Source organism: Pseudonaja textilis, chromosome 2 (genome assembly GCF_049901715.1).
Source record: "Pseudonaja textilis isolate UNSWEBS1 chromosome 2, rPseTex1.2, whole genome shotgun sequence".
NCBI lineage: Eukaryota > Metazoa > Chordata > Lepidosauria > Squamata > Elapidae > Pseudonaja > Pseudonaja textilis.
In genome coordinates, this window is record NC_141991.1 from 60370815 (window position 1) to 60393339 (window position 22525).

Sequence of the window (22525 nt, forward strand, 5' to 3'; positions counted from 1 at the left end):
TCCTTCAACAGTGGTAAATACATTTAGCAACAGTAATAACACGAATCTGCAACCACAGGAAGAAAAGGTGTATATATAATTTCCTTCTCAAATACCACTGTAAAATATGCTATTTTTTTCAACTAGCATCAGCCAGATCTCTGCAAAAGTGAAGGTGACAGTCCCCCTCCCTATAAATTATATTCTAAATTTTCTTGACTTAATCCACAATTCCACACTAATAATTCATAAATCAAAGTTTCTATAGGCTCAAATAAGGTCTTAGAAACAATGCAATCCATATAGACTGTATAAAGATATTTCAGATTTCTGAGGAATTTCAGTCCAGTTTTTTTAGTTATTTGAAAACCCTATCAAAAATTTTCTGGATCAGAAGAATAGATTACCAAAGCATATCTCTCAATATACTATTACTAATCTAGATCTTTTCTGATCTATTCTACCTGCTAACATAATACAGTAGTCGAGAATGTTGTCTTCCCTATTAATCCCTATTTGGAACTACACATTGCCGCAAAATTTTGCTCTGTAAAGCTGATATTAGATATAAAAAGCTTTAAATGAACTTGAATGCTTTTTTAAAAAGTATTCACAGCAGCTTGGTTTGATGCAGTTCCTGCCAGTAAGTCAAATCTGTTCAAAAGTAAAATAGGTAAGTGTCACAGAAGTTCTCCAATTCTAAGATTAAAAACACAATATTAATTATTTGCATAATGAACTGTGCATTGTGTCTGTACCCTTGTATATAATACACTTTTGTTCCCACTTTGCAGGTTGAAATTATAACCAAGAAAGAATGTTGTGTCTAGCCAGTCCTTTCAAGATACAGATAGAGTTGGAAGGGACCTTGTAGGTCATCTAGTCCAACCCTCCCCACCCAGCAGACCCTACACTATTTTTGACAGATGGCAGTCCAGTCTCTTCTTGAAAGCTTCAAGTGATGAAACTCCCACAAATACTGAAAGCAAGCTGTTCCATTGGTTGATTCTTGTCACTGTCAGAAAATTCCTCTTTATTTCCATCATCAAAATCAAGATCAAACGCATAATGGCATCCCCTGGGTTACAGCTATCCATGGACTTTTTGTTTGAGACATTTGTGCTAGAAACTGTTTACACACGAATTGGGTGACTTTGGGAAGAACTCCTTTTGCTACTGTGGTAATATATCCATCATATTCTGCAAGTTCTTGTACAGCTTTGTAAGATCTGGGGGTATCACAAACGCTCCTCATGAGGGCAGTAGTGCTTTTATGATGGGTGATTTGATCCTGTTGGGGTCTGCAAAGCTCAGAGACCAGGAATGTGCGTGGGGTTCACAGTACCTAGCCGAGCCATTCCCATGAGACCTTTGGTGCCTGGATATTCTCACGGAACTTTATCACCTTCGCTGAGGCCTGGCTGAGATAATGCTGCTGAGGTAATTGTTTTGATTTTGTCTTGCATTTTCTTAATAAATACTGCTACCCGAGTGCTCTCGGGCTGGCAATTGCTCAGACGTTTCCCTGCGTCTCCCATTTTTCAATTGTCAGACCACCACAAGTGGTGACCCCGACGTGATAGTTTGGAAGGCTATACGTTTCGGCGTGATAGCTTGAAAGCTATACGTTTCCCGCATCCTATACTCATCGTCGCGGACGTCGACTGGGCCCTCATCTTCTTCGCTGGACGGAGACAGATTCTTTTCGTGAGTATGGGGGGAGGTCTCTCGAAAGCTCAGACAAAGCATTTTAGGGAAATGAGAGAGATCACTGGGAATAGTTTTAAGTTTGGAGTTCATAGTAGAGGACATGAAGTAGGAAAGAAAGAAATTGAGGACTTATTACAGTATGTTTGGAAACATATTCCGTGTTATCCAGAGGGAGGTAGTATTAAAGTAGAGTGCTGGAGAAAGATAGGGAAATTTTTGCACGAGGAGCCTCGTGCCCCTTCTTCAATTTTGTTAACCTGGAGGGTGGTTATGGATGCATTAGCTACGCATGAACAACCGCTCCTAGCACCCCCCGAAGAAGGTTTGCCGCCTTACCATGCGGTACGTATATTGCCACCGACAGCACCTCCAGATAAATCCAGAGGACTGTCAGGCACTGAAAATACTTTGTCAGAAGAGAAGAGTTTGCCTTTAAGAGTTCAAGTAGATGCAGTTACTGCAGCTATTCAAGAAGCAACAAATAGAGGGGAATTATCAGGAGATGATTTGGTAGATTTTGGAGTGGAGATTCAACTTAATCCAGTAGAAATTGGTGTGGATGTTGCTTTAAATCCGCAGAGAGTGTGGAAGCCTTTACCTCTCAAGATTTTAAAGGAAGTTAAGCAAGCAGCAAAAGAGTATGGTGTTAGATCGCCATACACTCAGGCATTGTTAGAAGCAGTTGGCTATGGAAATAAAATGATTCCGGCTGACTGGAGAGCTTTATTTAATATGATTCTAACTCCAGCTCAATATTTGGTGTTAGATCAGAAATGGAGACAGCTGGCAGTTCAAAGGGGAACAGCAAATGTTACTCCAGATCAGCTTTATGGATCTGGTAATTTTACAACAGTGGAACTACAGCGAGATGGAATGCCGGAGGAGGGATTCATTCTTCTCCCACAGTTAATTTTCCAAGCCGTACGGGCCCTCCCTGACGGCGAAGGTGGTGAGAAGACCTTTACTAACATCAAACAAGGAAACAATGAACCCTATGAAAATTTCATTAGCAGATTGAAAGTGGCTATTGAAAGGCAAATTGACAATCAATTTGCCCGGAATGAATTGCTTTTGAAGTTAGCAGTAGAACAGGCAAATGCAGATTGTAAAAAAATTCTAAATCCACTTATTGCGAGTGGAGAGAGAGAGATTGCTGATTTGATAAACGCATGTAGAAAGGTGGGGAGTCAGACTTTTAATATGGAGACTTTAGCTCTGGCTCTCCAGGCAGGAAATAATAAAGGCACTTGTTTCAATTGTGGGAAGCCTGGACATTTTAAAGCGCAATGTCGGGCTCCTGGGGGGGGTCAAAGTCAGCAAAAAAAGAGATTATTGGGACAGGGTGCTCGTCCTAAATCAGTGTGCCCGAAATGTAAGAAAGGATACCATTGGGCAAATCAGTGCAGACTTCATTCTGAGGGAAAAAACTAGGAAGCAGGGATCGGGGCATTCTCCCTACTCTAAAGAGTGAAGTAATGTCCGAAGGGTTGGAGCCACCAGAAAGAGGTAGGGATCAAATATGGTCACCAGCTACAAAAGGTTCAGCAGGAATTGATCTTCCATTAGCTGAGGATTTGGAATTAGGATATCCACATGTAGTTTGTTTAGGGTCAACGGATTTCTATGGACCGTTGCCTCCGGCTTCTGTGGGTCTTCTTCTTCCTAGATCATCAGCTCATAAGCGTAAATTGTTTGTGGTTCCTGGGGTTATTGATTCGGATTATGAGGGTCAGATCAAAATTCAAGTTCATTCACCTGTTCCTCAATCTTTGAAAAAAGGGGATTGTTTTGCACAGCTTTTAGTTTTGCCATATCTGTCTTTGGGGAGTCAGATAGAATTCGCCAGGGTGGATTTGGATCTACAGATATGTTTAGTGAGTCTAGTGTGTTTTCCATCATGCAAAATGTCAAGGCTGATCAGAAACCAAAATTAATTCTTTTGGTTGAAGGCAGACAGTTTATTGGATTGCTGGACACTGGAGCAGATGTTTCGGTGATTAGCGAAAGTGAGTGGCCTAGGGAGTGGCCGACAGATCCTACACCGTCTGTTCGAGGAGTCGGAGGACTTCAAGACGCACGGGTTAGTAGGAGGATTCTTTCTGCCAAAACAAAGCAGGGAAGTGCTATTGCACATTTCCAACCGATTGTTTTGCGCCTTCACGTTAACTTGTGGGGCAGAGATTTGATGCAACAGTTTGATACAACAGTTGTCATTCATGATGACTGAACACCCACCTGTGGAGTTATTAAAATTACAGTTACTCCAGCAGGAGCCAGTGTGGATAGATCAATGGCCTTTGACTAGTGAGAAATTAGTTCATTTACATGAATTGGTTCAACAACAATTAGACAAGGGACATATAGTGCCTACCACTAGTCCTTATAATTCTCCAGTCTTTGTTATCAAGAAGAAATCTGGGAAATTCAGATTTTTACATGATTTGAGAGGGATAAATTCAATTTTAAAGCCAATGGGCCCACTGCAGTGTGGGACACCTAATCCTAATTTAATACCTGATGGATGGAATATAAGAGTGTTAGATTTGCAAGATGCTTTCTTTTCCATTCCTCTGCACCCTGAAGATGTAGATTTGTTTGCTTTTACTATCTTGAGTATAAATCAGGGGCAGCCCGCTAAGCGATATGCATGGACTGTCCTTCCACAGGGAATGTTAAATAGTCCTACCATGTGTCAAATGTTTGTAGATTGGGCTTTGCAACCTTTCCGGAATAAATTCCCGGATTGGAAGGTTTATCATTACATGGATGATATTTTGATAGCTGCTAATATTTCTGATGCTGCAATGGATTCTGCTGTCCTTCTTTTAACTGCTATGCTGAAGGAGAAAGGGCTGATTGTCAGCCCTGAGAAATTGCAAAAGGAATATCCTTTTGCCTATCTAGGTCATAAATTATTCTTGAGTCACATTACACCTCTGAAGTTGGAATTTGTTCTTCCTGATCCTTTAACCTTGGTAGGTCTACAACAATTTTTGGGTCATATAAATTGGATCAGACCATATTTGGGTTTAACTACTCTTCAATTAAGTCCTTTGTTTCAAGCTTTGGCTAGTGCTAAGCAAGCATCTGACATTATAACCCTGAATAAAGAACAGAAGGGAATTTTGTCATTAATTGAGCAAGCTTTGAGTCGTAGATGGACAGATAGATGTTTGCCAGATTGTCCATTATCAGTGATTTTAATCTCAGAACGTAGAGTTACTGCATTGATAGTTCAGGTAAAAGAAAAAACAGCTTTAAGGATTCTGGAATGGATTCATTTGTCTCATACACCATCGAAATCCATAAATTGTATCACAGAACAGCTTGCTGATATTTTTAATCGTGCTCGTCAGCGCTGCAAGGCTATTGCTGGTATGGAACCAGTAACATGTTATGTTCCTTTTGCTTTAGCCACCTGGGAACAAATGATTTGCAATAGTGAGTTTTTACAAGTTTTGGTAGATTCTTGGCCAGGGAAGTTTTCTTGTCATCCTCCAGCTGATCCTAGGTTATCTTTGTATAAATCAGTTAGAATTAATTTAGCAAATCTTTTTGTAAATCAGCCTATATCAGATGCTCCTACAGTCTTTACTGATGGAGGGAAAGTTTTTGGTGCTTGTGTTTGGAAAGATAAATCTGGAATTTGGCATACAAAAGTGACATCAGAGCAGAAGTCTGCCCAGCAGGCAGAACTTGCTGCTGTAGTTTTGGCTTTTCAAAATTTTCAAAATCAGGATTTTAATCTAATAGTGGATTCTTTGTATGTATATAATTTGTTACCCTTTGTAGCAGGTTCTTATTTGTCTCCTGGAATATCACCTAATATTCTACGTTTGCTTTTGTTGTTGCAAGGATGTTTGGAGCAGCGTGTGAATGTGTGTTTTGTTGCCCATATCTGTAGCCATAGTAATTTACCTGGAATTTTATCACAAGGCAATGCCAAAGCTGACAGTGCTGTAACTTCAGTTCTCACTGTCCAGCCATGGGACAGCCATAGTTATTTTCATCAAAATGCTAAAGCGTTGGCACATCAATTTAAGCTTACTGCTGCAGAAGCTGCTGCCATAATTCAACAATGTCCAACTTGTTCAAAGCAAGGCACGGCTATTCCTATGGGAGTCAACCCCAGGGGTTGAAACCCTCAATGATTTGGCAAATGGATGTTACTCAATATCCATCATTTGCACCTTGGAAGTATATACATGTGACTGTGGATACTTATTCAGGATTTCTAATGGCTACTCCTCAAAGAGGTGAAGCGGTTAAACATGTCATCAATCATTGCATTAAGACATTTTCAGTTGCTGGTACGCCTCAAACTTTAAAAACAGACAATGGTGCGGCTTATCGGAGCACAGTCTTTGATCAGTTTTGCAAACAGTGGTCCGTGGAACATAAATTTGGAATTCCATACAATTCCACAGGACAGCTATTGTGGAGCGTTATAATGGCACGCTCAAGAACATGTTAGCTAAATTAAATAAAAAGGAGGGAAGCTCCTGGGGCTTCCGGCAATTCAAGATCATTTAAATCTTGCTTTGTATACTTTAAATTTTTAAATTTGTCTGGTAACCCCCTGCGCGCGGCCAGCAGGCATTTTTCTTCCCCTTCTACAGATGCAGTGAGGCCTCGAGTGTTGGTGCGATTCCTTCCGGATCCGGCATGGGTTCCCGCTGAGCTGATTACGTGGGGACGTGGTTATGCAGCAGTAGAACATCTTGGTCAAATTCGCTGGGTTCCTGGTCGTTGCATTCGGCCTGATCATTCACAAGCGCCTTCACAGGTGCCAGTGAGGGAGGTTCCTGATTCTCAGGATGGCGTTCCTGTGGTTCCTGATTCCGTTCCTGAGGTTCCTGATTCTCAGGATGGCGTTTCCGTGGTTCCTGATTCTCTTGATGCCGGCAATCCAGGCGTGGCGCTGTGAAAGCTGGGAAAAGATGACTGCTTATCTGAGATTATCAACTTGTATGCAGCAGGTTCCTTTGGGGAATCGGACTAAATTAATCTGCAAACAGCGGCATCTTTTGATTTTTCCAGCATATTGGTCCTGGCATAAGGGTCAAGACATTCTTTACTCGGGACCTGATAAGGATATTATATCTTCAGCCTGTGCTACAACTCTGATCCTGTTTAATGTTTCTGTTTCAGACTATGGACAATATTGGTGTCAATTGGAGTTGCCTAAGTTACTTTACACAACTTCTCTTTCCATTCGTCTTATGCCTCCACGGACTCTAATACGGAGGCGGAGAGCTGCTATTATCTCAGAAACTAGAGACCTTGGTGATAATTTATGGAAGGAAAATTCCTACATCAAGGACGTTCGGATTGCAGCAAAGAGTTTAAATGTAACTAATTGTTAGCTTTGTATGCATGTACCCACTTTTGGAATAGCTATGAACTATAGAGATATTCATATTTTAAATAATTTTACTGTTGCTATGTTTTATGATACTGTTAAGAATATTAAGATGTTAAATGAAGAAGTGTCTGAAATTCGCCAAGTTACTTTACAAAATCGTTATGCTTTAGATATAATGTTAGCTGCTATAGGAGGAGTTTGTGCTCTAATTCATTCACATTGTTGTATTTTCATACATAATTATGAGCCTAACATTACAAGAACTGTTCATGATATGGAAGACCGCATAACTGAACACGAAGCAGGAAAAGATGGCTTCAATAAGTCATTTTGGGCTTTGCTATGGGATTGGCTTCCTGACAGCTCATGGTTACGTTTATTGTTTCAATTAGTTGTAATAATTGTTATTATACTTATTATGTTATGTTGCTGTATTCAATGTATTCCTAATCTATTTCAAATGTGTGCCTCAGCTTTAAGTGTACGGAAACCAAGTTGCGAGGGAACTGTGTATTATGCCACTAAAACACCCCCTATCTTTGAATAAATAAAAAAGGAGGGAATGTGGTAATATATCCATCATATTCTGCAAGTTCTTGTACAGCTTTGTATAGATCTGGGGGTATCACAAACGCTCCTCATGAGGGCAGTAGTGCTTTTATGATGGGTGATTTGATCCTGTTGGGGTCTGCAAAGCTCAGAGACCAGGAATGTGCGTGGGGGTTCACAGTACCTAGCCGAGCCATTCCCATGAGACCTTTGGTGCCTGGATATTCTCACGGGAACTTTATCACCTTCGCTGAGGCCTGGCTGAGATAATGCTGCTGAGGTAATTGTTTTGATTTTGTTCTTGCATTTTCTTAATAAATACTGCTACCCGAGTGCTCTCGGGGCTGGCAATTGCTCAGACGTTTCCCTGCGTCTCCCATTTTTCAATTGTCAGACCACCACAGCTACCTAGCAAAGCATGACTTTAACTGAAAGAGTGTTTCCCAACAGCAACAAGCAAGTGCCCAAAACAAGCTCTGTAATGCAAGGATTCAGATATTCCAGCAGCTTCACCCACCTGCAGCATCCATCAGGAATGAGAGCACTTGGGTTGAAAAAGCAGAACAGATAGCTTATGATAGGTTTGCACTGGTTGATTTCAAATTCTGCACAATTCTTTCTCTCTTGCTTTTTTCCAGCCCTGCCCTCTTGGTCAATACTGGCAGAGACATAGTCACATTTTCCTAGCAAACTCTTTCAGGATCTTGCAAACACATACAGGAACAAATCTTTTTCCTAGTATAATTCACATGTACACATGCATTAAATTTATATCCCACCTTTCCTTCAGGAGCTCAAGGTAGTGTACATACCATTGTCTTCTACTTCTCCCACTCCAATTATGCAGATGGGCAGAGCACTCTCTTGGCCTGAGAGAAAATGATGGCCTCCAAAGCAGGGGTGTCAATCTCACAGCCCATGGGCTTGATGCATCACCCACTGGCCACCCCCACCCCCCCGGTTTAGCGAAGGGGGAAAAAGTCATGATACATCATGTGACAACCCTGCTCCAAAGTAAGCGTTCATTAGAATCTGAGTCCTCCCGCTCTACTCCTAGTCCTATACTGATACTTTAACCACTATACTACCTTGATAAAATAATCAAAGATTGTCATTTTCAAAGTGTAATTGGGTGTGTGTGTGTGTGTGTGTGTGTTGACTGAGTACATGCCATCAAGTTATCAACTCTTGGCAACCATATAGGTAGATTTTCTCCACGATAATCTGTCCTTAACCTGGCCTTTCAGCTCTTTCATTAATCTACTCATTATCCATCCAGCCTGCTGCTGGTTGTCATCTTTTTCTCTTTCCTTCCACCTTCCCCAGCATTAGAACCTTTTCCAGAGAGTAGAGCTTCACATAATGTATCCTAAGTAGGATAATTTGAGCGTGGAGATTTAAGCCTCGAGTGAGAACTCTGGGTTGATTTGTTCAATGATCCATCTGTTTGTTTGTTTTGACTATCCAAAGTATTGTCAGGAATGCGCTCCAATACTAAAGTGCAAAGTATCCATACTCTTCCTGTCCTATTTCTTCAAAATCCAGCAGCTTTAACTTCCACAAAGTGAAATGGGGAATACAATGGCTTGCATGGCTCTGATCTTTGTAGGTAGAATCACACCACTGCTTTTGAATATCTTTTATAAGGCTTTCGTGGCTGCTCTATCAAGTGCTAGTTTGTTTCCCGCTTCTTTCTTTTCTGTTGATGGTTGAATCTAAAGGGCAGAAGTTGTCTACCACTTCAATATCTTATCAATGTTAACACTGGTTGTTCTACTTCTTGTCATTAGTGTGGTTTTCTCTATATTTAATTAGTCAATGTACTTCTTGGGCTTCACTACTAGACCTTGCAGATCCTTTGCATTTTTGGTTATTAGTGTAGTGTCCTCAGCATAGCACAAGTTTCAGAGCAACTGGGTACCACATTTGAAATACCATCCACCATGTCTCTTATGATTGGAATTGCCCAGGTCGTTCTTGCCTTGATGGGTTTTTTCCCACTGAATTTTGATTTTAAGATCTTCTTCAATCTCATGATGTATTCACTACTAACGTTCTTCTTGATTATTGTATGCTTGATGATGTCAGTGTCAACCTAGAAGCTGACCTGGCCGAAGCCATCTTTAAAGCTTCAGTGTTGCCACGCTGGAGCTGAGGAATAGGGAGGGAGGATTTGAGATAGCTGGGATTTGTAGCCAAAACAAAATACTTTATCTTGGGAACCATGGACATTCTCACACCTGGCCAGAGGAAGGCAGAGTGATGTCTCCAACCAACCAAGCAATGCTGTGATTGGACCGTGTGACTGATTGTTTTGAGAAAGTGATAAACTTTGACTTTTAATTAGGTGAAAACCATGGGAACCTTCAGAGTCGGCAATATGTGGCAACGTATCCAATAAAGCTATTATTTGAGGAATCTACCTGCCTCTGAGTTTTGCTTGCTATGGGTCTATTACTTGGAACCCTGATGTTAAACCAATTCCATGTACTTCATGACCACAAGGGAGATGACAGAATTAAGGGATTACAGTCAGCTTGAAGGATGCCCAAATATTTGTAGTGATTACTGATCTTATTTTCATAGGGCATCTTGATTCCTTCAGTTTTCACTATTTTTTCTGTTGATGATGAGAGTAGCACATTTGTCTAGTCCAAACTCCACTGCAATTCCTTAGCTGTATATTTGGACAGTGTTGAGCAATGATTCTATTTCAACTGGTATTTCCCCTACGGCTTCACATCGTCCACATAATGGAGGTGGAATAGCTTGGCTAAATTTTTTAATGTTTTACAGTCATGGCCTAACTTGTTCAATACTGTTAACAGAGGAATCAGAGCAATAACAAACTGTACTAGTGATAGTGAGTCTCCTTGAAAGATTCCTTTATTGGTGTTAACCTTTCACAGTCTATCACCATTGACTAGCAACTATGTCTTCTAATGTGCCACTGATTTTTGTACAAAGTTTCTGATGTTTTTAATAACTCCTGTTATGTCTAGACATTTGATTATCCAACCATATGGCAGGGAGTTGAATGCCTTCTTGCAATCAATCCACACTACATTTAAGTTGGTCTTCGGTCTCTTGCAATTTTCCAATATCTTGTAAATTAGGAGCTGATCTTCTGTTCCTCTGCTGTTCGATAGTTTCTTTGCTGCTCGTTTTCAACAAGACATTGTTGGACTGTATCAGCTACCACACCAGTCAGCAATCTAAAAGTTGTTGGTAAATAGGTATTGTCCTATAGTTACCTGAAGCTTCCTCTTTTATTGGGTCTTTCATTATCAGATATGTTTTGCTAGATGTTAACCAATCTTCAACTTCATCTTCTTCCAGTATGGTGTCAACATGCGTGGCAATCTATAGATGTAAGCCAGTCAGATGTTTCAACACAAAACTATGCAGTTTCATCAGCACCTGGTGTTGCCCAATTCTTGATCTTCCTTGTTCTTTTCTCCACCATTTCTGTTGTTATTACAATTTTTTTCATTTCAAATTGTTTGTTATTTTTAATTATCTATTATTGGATTATTGCATGCCTCCAAGAGGCACCATATTTTTACCCTACCTACTGTATAGTATAATATAGTAAAATATAAATTACATACATGCATACATATGCATATATGGATAGAGAGGAAGGAGGGAGGGAGGGAGAGTGTCAATTTAAGGTGGCAAATATTGTAGAACTCATCATGCCAAAGTCATGTTTTTCTGGATCACTTTTGCAGTGTTGACTTAATGCTCTGAGTTAGCAGGGAAGATGATTATTTAAAGTGAACCGTGAAAATGATATCTTGCACATTAAACACCAGGTAAGTGACAATGCCATATGAGGCGTCTACAGGTGCAATCCAGCAGATTATATGGCAGAGCTCCTTTCAAGGCATTTGCTATGAAATTCTCTCATTAATGTATCTGCCAAAAGCCACTGCTGTAATTTGCTGCAGTTCTTTAGAAGGAATATTAAGCAGCCAAGTATGAATTAATTAACAATGACTTTGTAAAGTTATTTATATTCTTTAGAATTCTGGAGAACAGAGAAAAAGAGGTATTTCCATTGATAGCCATTTAAAAATGAATATGAATATTTAAATAAATAAGTAGTGACATTTGATAATATCTTTTAAAAGTAGGCTCAATTCAGTCTGACCTACTCTCAAGTAATAGAATATAGAAATATATTCTAAAATATAAAAAATTATTTGCATTAAACCAACAAATTTCAAACCCCTAACTATTCTATAACCAATGTTACTTCCCTTTTATCTTAGTTTGGGTTCAAGAAATCTTATCCTACCAACAACAACAACAACAAGCTTTAACAATGGTTAAAGTGTTATAATTAATTCTCATTTGTTAAATTAGCTGCAACTATCTTAGATACTAAAATTCCAGGCCATAAGCCAGGAAGGGCAAGCTGAGATCCTAGCCCCAAACATACAGGTGGATTCAACTTTCAACCACAATTGAGCCCACAATTTCTGTTGCTTAGGGAGAAATTTGTTAAAAGAGTTTTGTTCCATTTTACGACTTTTCTTGCCTCATTTGTTAAGTGAATCATTGCAGTTGTTAAATTAGTAACACAGTTAAGGGAACCTGCCTTCCTCATTGACTTTGCTTGTCAGAAGGTCACAAAAGGTGATTGTATGACCCCGGGACACTACAGACGTCATATATGTGAGTCAGTTGTCAAGCATCCAAATGTAAATCACGTGACCATGGGGATACCACAATGGTCATTGGTGTGAAAAATGGTCATAAGTCACTTTTTTCAGTGCATTGTAACTTCAAACGGGTCATTAAGTGAATTGTTGTAAGTCAAGGACCACCTGTATTGCAATGAATGACACAGTCCTCCGCCTTGCCCATGCGAACCTTCATTCCTTTAATGATTTCATTACTACTGCCCGAGTTCTGTGGGTATATGTGAAACCATATAAAGGGGTTATAACCAAATAAAATGTGCCATCATCACCCTCACCTCCAAAAGGCTGTCTATCGTTATTTATAAACAAAGGCTAGTAAGGTGTAATTTTTATATGGGGTTTATACAATGGTGAGATTCAATTTTTTTTACTACCAGTTCTGTGGGTGTGACATGGCTTGGTGGGTGTGGCTTAGTGGGCATGATAGGGGAAGGATACTGTAAAATCTCCTTTCCCTCCTCACTCCTGGGGGAAGGTTACCGCCAGTTCTCTGAACTACTCAAAATTTCCGCTACCGGTTCTCCAGAACTGGTCAGAACCTGCTGAATACCACCTCTGGGTTTATACATTAGATTAAGCTAATATCAAACAAACCACACTACAATTTAGCATGATATATAAATCCTGATAACATCTGTATCCAAAGGAATCATGATATACTCAGTTTTAGAAATCATTTGTGTGTTCAGTTTCTATACTACTGCCATTCACTAGGGGTTCCTGGTTGTTCATTAAAAATGAATATAAAATTAAAACATGGGATATATAATTTTAAAAAACATGAGGGAAAATGTAGGGAAAATATTGAAAATCTAAAGAGTTCTCTATTGTAGGTATCATATAAGAGAACTGGCAATAATTTAGAATATGTACATTTCACTGTATTTGAAAAGATTTTCAACGGTATTACATGCTGCTCAGATTTAAGATAAGCTGCACTGATTCCTTTAATTACTGCCTCCTGTTCTACTTACCCACTCAATTGTCCTATCCCTTAGCTCGATGTATCAACATAAACATTCCAGCCAACTTAATAAATAGGATTTCTGAGTGGCATGTTTTTACAACAGTACGATGCTCAGGAGATTATAGAGGTTGAAGTGATGCAATACTAAGTGGTTATGCCACAAGAAAGCCTACTAATAAATAGGTGGTGGGAAGAGCAATATTCAGCAGAAACTTTATTTAAAAATAAAGGGTTGTCGCGGCTGCCACAAGCTAACAGGACAGCCGGCTGACAGGCAACAGCTGATGCCATTTGACAGCTCCCTTTTATAGTCAGCTGTCAAACGGCATCAGCCAATAGGAGCGGTCCACGTTCCTGCTGAAAACGTGGACCTAAGTGAGAACTGCTCAGCAAAGTCTCAGAACGCAATACATACATATCTATTTCACCAGTAATATGCATTATTTTGACAATAGCCCAACAGCCCAGAAGACAATATCTTCTGTGATGACCATGCCCATTATTCAGCAAGCACCTGTGGGATATTCATATCCTGAAACAGATTTTTTTTTAATCCTGAAATAGTAGCCCCTAAAAACAGAAGTTTAAATTAAGTTAAGAGAGAAAATATTTGTTGTTTTCAGGGTTAGAATCATAGGGCTGGAAGGACCTTAGAAGTCTTCTAATCCAATCACCTGCCCAAGGCAGGAGTTCTGGACAAATGAGCATCCAATCTTTTCTTTAAAACAACCAGCATGTTCCCACAACTCCAGCTGTTCCACTGACTAATTGTTCTGTCAGAAAGTTTCTTGTTAGATTCCAGATTAGAACTCCTTCAAACCATTGCTGCTTGTTCTGCCCTCGGGTACTTCGGACAACAAATCAACCCCCTATTCCCTGTGGCAGCCCTTCAAATATTGGAAGACATCTATCATGTCACAGTAAGCCTTCTCTTTATTAGGCTAAACATACCTAGTTCCCTTAGCAGTTCATCCTACAGTTTAGCCTCCAGATCATCTTTGTTGCTCTTCCCTGATTCTTTCAGCATCTTTTTTTCTCATGGTGACCAGAACTGGAAGCAGTATTCCAGGTGTAGTTTTGCTAGCACAGTGTAGATTGATGTTATCACTTCTTGTGTTCTTGATACCATCCTTCTGTTGATACAGCCCATGACTGCATTGGCTTAATTGGTTAACTGCATTGGTTAAATATCTAGCTGAATATAGAGTTAGTTCTAATTCAATCTAACCATATCTCAGTTCAGACTGAATTTCAATTAAATATCAAGAAAACCATATTATGGAGAAAAAGATAAGACACTGAACAAGCTCCACAGTAAAAGTAACTCTGATTCTTTATAATTCTTGGTGCCTGGGAGAATAGGGAGGAGGCCAATCCCAAGACGAAGGTAGTAGAACAGTATTCATAAACAACCTTGGGAATACTCACTTCAAAATAAGAAGCCTAATTGCTACTGTTTATGACACAATTAGCATATCAACAAGTTTAATCAGTGAAATACAGAACATGCATGAAGGAATCTATGATCCCTTAAGTAAGCCACCTTTCTATCAAAGGTTTTTAAAACCTTTTCCCACTCAGTTTCTTCATACAAGTAGAAGCAGAAGTATCTTCTTTAAAACTTTTCTTGACAATACCCAAATGTACAGTTTTTCCTCTCTATACAATACAATACTATAAATCAGGGGTGTCCAACCTTGGTAACGTTAAGCCTGGAGGACTTCAACTCCCAGAATTCCCCAGCCAGCTTTGCAAAGCTGGCTGGGGAATTCTGGGAGTTGAAGTCCTCCAGGCTTAACGTTACCAAGGTTGGACACCCCTGCTATAAATAGCATCATATCTTGGATAAGAAGCAAAACATCTTTTTTAAAAAACCAGAAAAACTAGTCGCCTCTTGGAAAAGTACCTTTAGGACAACTATGACCTTGATGACTGAAAATCTCCATAGACATATCATAAATATACTATAAACAGAATCTTCAATTATAAATGCAGCAGATGATCCATACCACTTTCAAATGCATACAAAGACAAAATAATCAGAAACTAATAAAAAGAGTTAAACATTTCTTTGGAAGTTCAAGTCTGCAATATATAAGTCAAATATCAAGTAATGTTTATGTTAAATCGCTCTGAGTTTAAACAGAGTTGGAAAACAGATTCATTTATTATACATACACCATTATTGAATATTTATATACCATATCCAACAATACAGACTTGTTTTGATAATTTATTATCAGTCTCCTTTAAGGTAATTTGTTCCCTTGCAATACTCCTAGAGATGCTCTATTAATTGGAAATGAATCCTTAGAGTTCTTAAATCTGAAAGCAGAATACAGAATCTTCTATTCATTAAAATATTACAAATAATGCCAGATTTATAGTTGCGTTTCCAAAGTCTATTAGATTCTAAAGAGTTGAGGAAATCTTTAAAGTACTTCATTTACTGACCAATTTCTTTTAGAATTTTTCACCCATGTTGTATCTGATTTTGCTCAGCCTTATGATACTCATAAGGATAGCAAGAAAAATTGTGCTATGGTTTTTGAAGCCAAAATTGCAGGTATTGATTGTATATGTGGATTTTTCTCTGAGAAACGTCGTTCCATTTTGCTTCTTTCCTCTTCTCCCAAATGTGTTTCTGATCCTTTCTTAAAGTTCCCTATATATAACATATTATTTGCTTTTATTCCCTGTGGTTGATGTGGGAATATTCCCTGGCTGATAGGTTTTTCTATTTGGAAGAGACTCTGGAGGAAAGACCATGCTTTTCTTCTAATTCTAAAATTTGATGGATGATAAATTGGGGTAACAATCTCATATGATGCCTTTCGTTATTACCTAATATTCCCTCACTTATAATGGGCACTTGTAGAGGCTCCAAAACATGTACATATTATTTGGCAGTTCAGACTGATTTCTTAATTATATTCAAAATAGATCACAATCTCACTCCATACTGAGATTTTACAGAACCTCAACGTCACACATAGTTAAAGCAAATGCACATTTTCTCCTTTAAAAAGGAGATGTTAAAAAAACAATGCTAGCAGAAACATGCATTTTAATGTTTATGTGCCAAATCAAGTCCCAAGAGATGAGTCTTTTAGCTTAAAGACAAACTTTCATCCCTAACATCCCAAGCATCTGATATCATATCATTTTGGAAAATTATCAGTATCATTAGGTCTGTCATTTTTTTACTATATAGTATCCTAAGCAATAAGACCAAGTAGATTATTTTTCATGCAGAAATAAACTGACTATCTGTTCCTGAACAACTGATAGCCATTTCTTCATTCAACGAGTAATCCAGCCATTCTGTCTCATCCTAATTTACTTCACAGGGCTACTGTGAGGATAAAGTGCGTGTAACAGTAAAAACGGAACATATATTTGAATCATGAACTGAAACAGATTTTTAAAATCAAAACAGCCATTCTTTTCAGCCTAGACATTCTATGCATCTGATTAATTTTAAAACTTAAATGTGTCTGTCAGGAAAGATTCCTCCTGGTATTTTGCCATCATACACTAAACATAGTTATCTCCTGCAATTTTATGTAGAGTTAAATGTGATAATGAATTCAGGTCTGACAAACCAAAAAGTAGTTCTCAAGGGTGACCTACCGTGTGAGGGTTGTCATAGTAGATAGCGATAGAAGACAGTCTTGGAGAGACACTGCAGCTCTCTGTAAAAAACCTTCCAGAGTCACCATAAGGCCCCACCTGGAACTTGTATGCCACAGTGATGTTGCCAATGGGGGGCAAACCCGCATTCACAATTACTTCTGTAAACAGTCCCGAATAAACAGCAAAGCCGAAGATCGTCAGCAACAGAAGCAGCACCATTGCCACAAACAGTCCAATTAGAAGCCAGTCCGCCATGACTTCTGATATATCCAATGTTCAGATATCAACTAATGACAAGAGATGAAACCAAAGATTACTGAATGCAGCTCCTCGTTGCTTTTCTCTATGTGATAGGACTTACAGTGAAACAGAAAAGTTAAAAGGGATTCCTTCTTCCCTTACCTACAATTCAATGTATTCTTTGTGAATCCTGCTTTTGCTATGAAGCCTTTCATGGAATGGGACTAAGAAAGTCCCTCTTTCTAGATGTTTTATTTAACCCATCTGATCTAGCAAGGATATGTTTCTGATCCTGCCAATTAAAGAATGTCATTGTAGGACATAGGAAAATGCCTTCTCTGTTTCAGTATCTGTCTTTTGGAACCCCATTCCACCCATCCAAAATTAATTTGGACCAACCCTGCTGGTCTTTCTGAAGACTCTTAAGACACTGCTTTTCTCAAAAGCCTGGTGGTCAGAAGGCAGAACTCATGAGGTGTTTCTACTTTGATGTGACAAGAACTGTCAACTCTTTGAGCAAGGAAATAATTAAAAGAATTAGTAAACAGCAGTATAGAAATCTGTACTCTTATTTACAGCAATACACTGCTGTTGTGTTGTCTGTGAACATTAAACATCTGAATTAGTTTTCTGTTTGTTTGTTTTATCTATTTGACGGAGGGCAAGGAAGAAACTTTGAAATAATATGGACACATTTCTGGTATTGATCTATTTATAACATCATTTTCTACTATATTTTTCTTTTTTTAATTAACATAATTGTTTTAAAATTATTAGTGCTTCTTTAAAATGAAGCTCAATTTAACAAAACATTTGTGGACAATTGTCAGTTACTCCTAACTATCAGTTAAATTCAAAACATATCATTGCAGTAATTTATATTATTGATATATTGATGCCAGTACACAAATTCCTTTAGCTGCCATGAAATTAAAGTTAAAATTAGCATTAGAAAGCTCAGAAATATTATAACATCAAAAAATTACTTTTAAGTTTGAAGACTTTGTTATAATTTAGAACAAACTGATTTGAAATAGCTAATTGTTGACATCAATAAAGTTACCAAGTGTTGTTTAATTATTGCATCACTGAGCTTTTAAATGTGAAATTCTCTCTTGAGTCAGGTCACCTCTGTTCTTCCCATTTCCCATTTTACATCAGGAGTTGGAACTCCCTTAAGCTTTTCTATCCCATTAGTGTACTATTGGGACAGACAATACAATGCCCTCCAGATGTTTCAGATTTCATTAGCTCCATCCAGTATTGCTAATAGGATTATAGAAATCATCATCCAAAATACTTGGAGAATATTAGAATGCCAATTCTTGTAACTCCAATTTCAAAAAGTCAAACTACATATTAAATTGAAAAGATGTATGGAACCCAACATTAGTGCCTACCAAAATAATAATTCATAATGTGATAATCTGGATAGTGACAGCAGCATTGCAAAGTCTATGATTCCTAATTCAAATCCTACCAACTCAAATACGTATTGCAAATCATGCCATTCTTCAACTTGCTTTTATCCCTGCAAGATTCCAAGTGTTACGTTTATAGTTTGGGGCACATAAGTGGAATCCTACAGAAAAGCAATTGGAGTGAGAGTTCAAAAATAATTAAACATACACGTTTCTTTCTCCAAACTGTCCTCTCCGAAGCAATCTTCCTGAAAAAAAGAATGAAAAAGTAGTTACATTAATTTGCAAAATTCTAAAGTAAAGATTCTAAAACAGTAAAAATGTGACTTAATTTTGATTTACATCACCCAGAATTCCAAATGCCAATTGAAATGCGTGTGCACAAAAATGTATAAACTTAAATTGATTTTATTTCTTCAGATTAACGGATTGCCTAACTCACTGTACATTGTTTGAGACCATCTAACAATCAATACATTTAATTAACTCTAATATCTTCCCTGTTTAATTTAAATTAACGACGTATTTTGCAGACCGCAAGTGTTTTACATCTACACGAAAGCTGGCATGATTATCTGAGAGTGTTTCACACAATTGTTGTACAAATCATGAATACAGAAAAATGCCTGGGGAAAAAATCCTGCATGTAATTAAGCAATCACTATCCAAAGACCAAATAATACATGAGGCAGCAATACACACATTTGACCTTTCACTGATGAATGACACCTTGAATTAACCTATCTTTAAAGTACATCTTGATAAAGTTATCACTCAATATAGTTCTTAGGCTTAAGAGAGATATCAATATGATATTGAATCTCAAAGCAATCAGACATAATTGTGGCAAGATGGGTGGTAAATGAATGTAATAAATAAACCAACAAACATTATTTCTTGAAGCTGTCCACTGTCCACTGTTTCATTCTTTTTTCAGAAATTTCATAATCTGAGACAAACACTTCTTCAATAAACACATTGGTCTTACCTGAAGAATATCACAAGATCTTCTGATTCAATATTTGTTTTCTGGGGGGAAAAAAAGAAAGTTTACTGATGTAGCCTGATTTCATAATTTCAAATATTACATTAGGACATCACAGCTTTATAAGATGTCACTGTTGTTAAGGAAAAGATCCAGTAAGAATGGAAATAGAAAAACGTTCCTCCTATAAATGAATCTCTTCCTGAAAGGATGGGAAGAGATCACACATGCTCATACCAAGAGAATGAAAATTATACCTGTGGGAGAGTTCCTGTTCACAGTGATGGAAAGAGGAGAGTTTAGAAAGGAAAGAAATTATAGTATATTCTGGATTTGAGCCATAACCTCAAATCATTGCTGATTCACCCAGTGTGGATGAAACCAGAGGTATTCAAAAATAGCTCAGGTAAGCAAATGACGAAAGCAGTATTGGAACAAAACACAAGACATGCTCCACCCTGGTTTTTTTGTGTGTATTGTGATATCACATGCTTATACAAAAAGGGTAGAGCTTGCACATTGCTGCTTGCATCATTTTATTGAAAGAATCAGAACCTGTAGATTCCTCTGAATGGAATATGGTAGGTTGTTAGGCATACTGGCTATAACAAGTAGAGGTGACTACCGTCTTAAGTGTATCTTCCAAGTAAAAGCTACATCTTGGTAATGATAGGAACCTTCATCAGGAAACAGCCCAGACCCAAAAGAATTCAATTTTGGTTTCCCAGTAAATTTGATTATTATTTATGACACTTGTTATGCCATTCCATAACACTTTCTGAGCAGCTTCTGCTTCCCCTACATAAAATCCTACATAAAAATTTAGTCAGAGGCTTGTTGTTGTTAGTTGCGAAGTCGTATCTGATCCATCGTGACACCATGGACAACGTTCCTCCAGGCCTTCCTTTCCTCTACCATCTTCTGGAGTCCATTTAAGCTCACACCTACTGCTTCAGTGACTCCATTGAGCCACCTCCTTCTCTGTTGTCTCCTTCTTCTTTTGCCCTCAGTCTTCCCCAGCATTAGGCTCTTCTCCAGTGAGTCCTTCTTTCTCATTAGGAGGCCAAAGTCTTTGAGTTTCATCTGCAGGATCTGGCCTTCTAAAGAGCAGCCAGGGTTGATTTCCTCTAGGACTGACCGGTTTGATTTAATTAATTCCATAATATTGACCACTCCCACAAAACCAATCATGGCATTCTATATCCAGGGCCAGAAGGCAGGTTTCTAAGTATGATCACATTCCAAACCAGAGAGAAAAGATTAATCAGATACAGAAATGATTAATCAGAAAGATTAATCATTCAAACAGGTATAGAGGTATCTACCTTTCCTAAATTACCTTCAGTGTATTTGGATACCTCTGCAAATTTGAATCCCATTGCATATCTAAAGAGCAAATGTTGCAGACATACATAAAAAAAACCACCAATTGATACCAATGGTTCCAGACTCAGAAATGATAAAAAAAAAGTTGTCTGTGCAAAGATCTCCTATATAAAAACATAGTCTAGTAAGATTAAAATGAGAAGAAATGTACATTCTTCCTTGTTCTTTTATTTTCATCCCTGGGGGGAAAGTATCCAGGCCACACATAAGCACAAGATGACTTTATATCACTATAATCCAGCATCCTGTTTATCCCATTGCAAGTGGCTTATTACATGACTCTAGGATACCCAGAAGCAAGACATTTAAAAAATGCTAAAGGAAGTACTGCTGAAAATTGCAAATTTTTTCCCTTAAGTTGGCTGTATTTATATTGTAATTACAAGCACATATTATAAGATTACATTTAAAGGTTACACCTGACTATGTTTAATTAGGATATGCATAATTAAACTCATGAGGTTATTTCTGGGTAAACATGATCTATATAGCACAGTCAAGTTTTCATTTAAGTGGTGGCTTCAAAAAATCAAAAACTTCTAAAACGGGAAACAGTTAAGTATGGAGCTATACTTTGGGGGATCATTTAATGTCTTTGTAAGTAACAAGAATAGCAGTGGCTTCAAACTTGTTCCCTGGATCTTAACCAGGATAAAATGGTACCACTGCCCCACATAACATACTTCCAATATTATTATTATTTGCATATTTGCCCAAGCTGTGTTTGCTGACTTCACCTGGCCTCAAGTGGTTTGTTAGGGTCAGATCACGTTCCCTAGATGGAAAACTACCAGGAAATATCACTACCATTGGCCAGACTGGGAAGTTAAAAACATCTTAGATGTAGGCAATGGCAAATCACTTCCATATTATTTTGAAGAAAACAATATAGATTGTTAATTAAGATACAGGGTGTGGAGCCCAATTTGAAAGTAATTTAACTTTACTGTCATAGACAATAATGTCATAGATATCATGCCATAAATCATCCCTTAGAATATCAAGAATTGCTGGCTCTCCTATCCCAGGGATGTCAAACTGGATTTCTTCGAGGGCTGGATCATCACTGTAATTCTCCTCTGTGGGATGGTGGTGGAGGGGGTGCATTGGGGGCAGCAGGGAGGCAGGACGGATGCCTCCTGCAGCACTCTGCCGGCCAAAAACAGACTGCGTGGCCCATTTTCGGGACAGTTTTTGGCCTGTTTTTCAGGCCGTTTTTGGCCCATTTTTCAGCCTGGTTTCAGCCAGCAAAGTGCTACAGGAGGCCATGGAGGGTGGAAATGAGGTGCGGGGTGGGGGGGGCACACACAGCCTGTTTTAGCTGCCAGAGGCACTATGGTTCAGTCCCTTGATATTTCCAGGCCAGATTTAAGCACCCCATGAGCCAGATGCTGCCTGTGAGCCTTCAAGTTTGACACCCCATCCTATCCTATTCTTCTGAACTTTTCCTTTCTAACCAACGGAATCTACCTAGGGATAAACAGAGACAGTTAACTCTTAAACAGCAAAGTAAAAAGACGCATTTCTCTAATTTATGTCAAAGTTATACCTTTCAAGAACTCAAAATTATTTCAA

At 38.4% G+C, this 22525-nt stretch overlaps 1 protein-coding gene across 4 annotated transcripts in view; it reads right to left on the reverse strand.

Annotated features, from left to right (window-relative positions):
• Window positions 1-22525, reverse strand: part of TEX264 (testis expressed 264, ER-phagy receptor) — a 167876-nt gene that overhangs the window by 139381 nt on the left and 5970 nt on the right. For 2 of the 4 annotated variants that reach the window (XM_087924031.1, XM_026725240.2), the window contains 3 exons: window positions 19568-19608; window positions 18788-18827; window positions 16916-17205 (listed from right to left, as the gene is read on the reverse strand). In XM_087924031.1, coding sequence (XP_087780157.1) covers window positions 16916-17173 — 258 coding nt within the window. In that variant the 5' untranslated portion in view covers window positions 17174-17205; window positions 18788-18827; window positions 19568-19608. Of the gene's footprint in view, window positions 1-16915; window positions 17206-18787; window positions 18828-19567; window positions 19609-22525 lie in introns of those variants that run through there. The other 2 variants (XM_026725245.2, XM_026725251.2) reach the window with 2 other exon arrangements.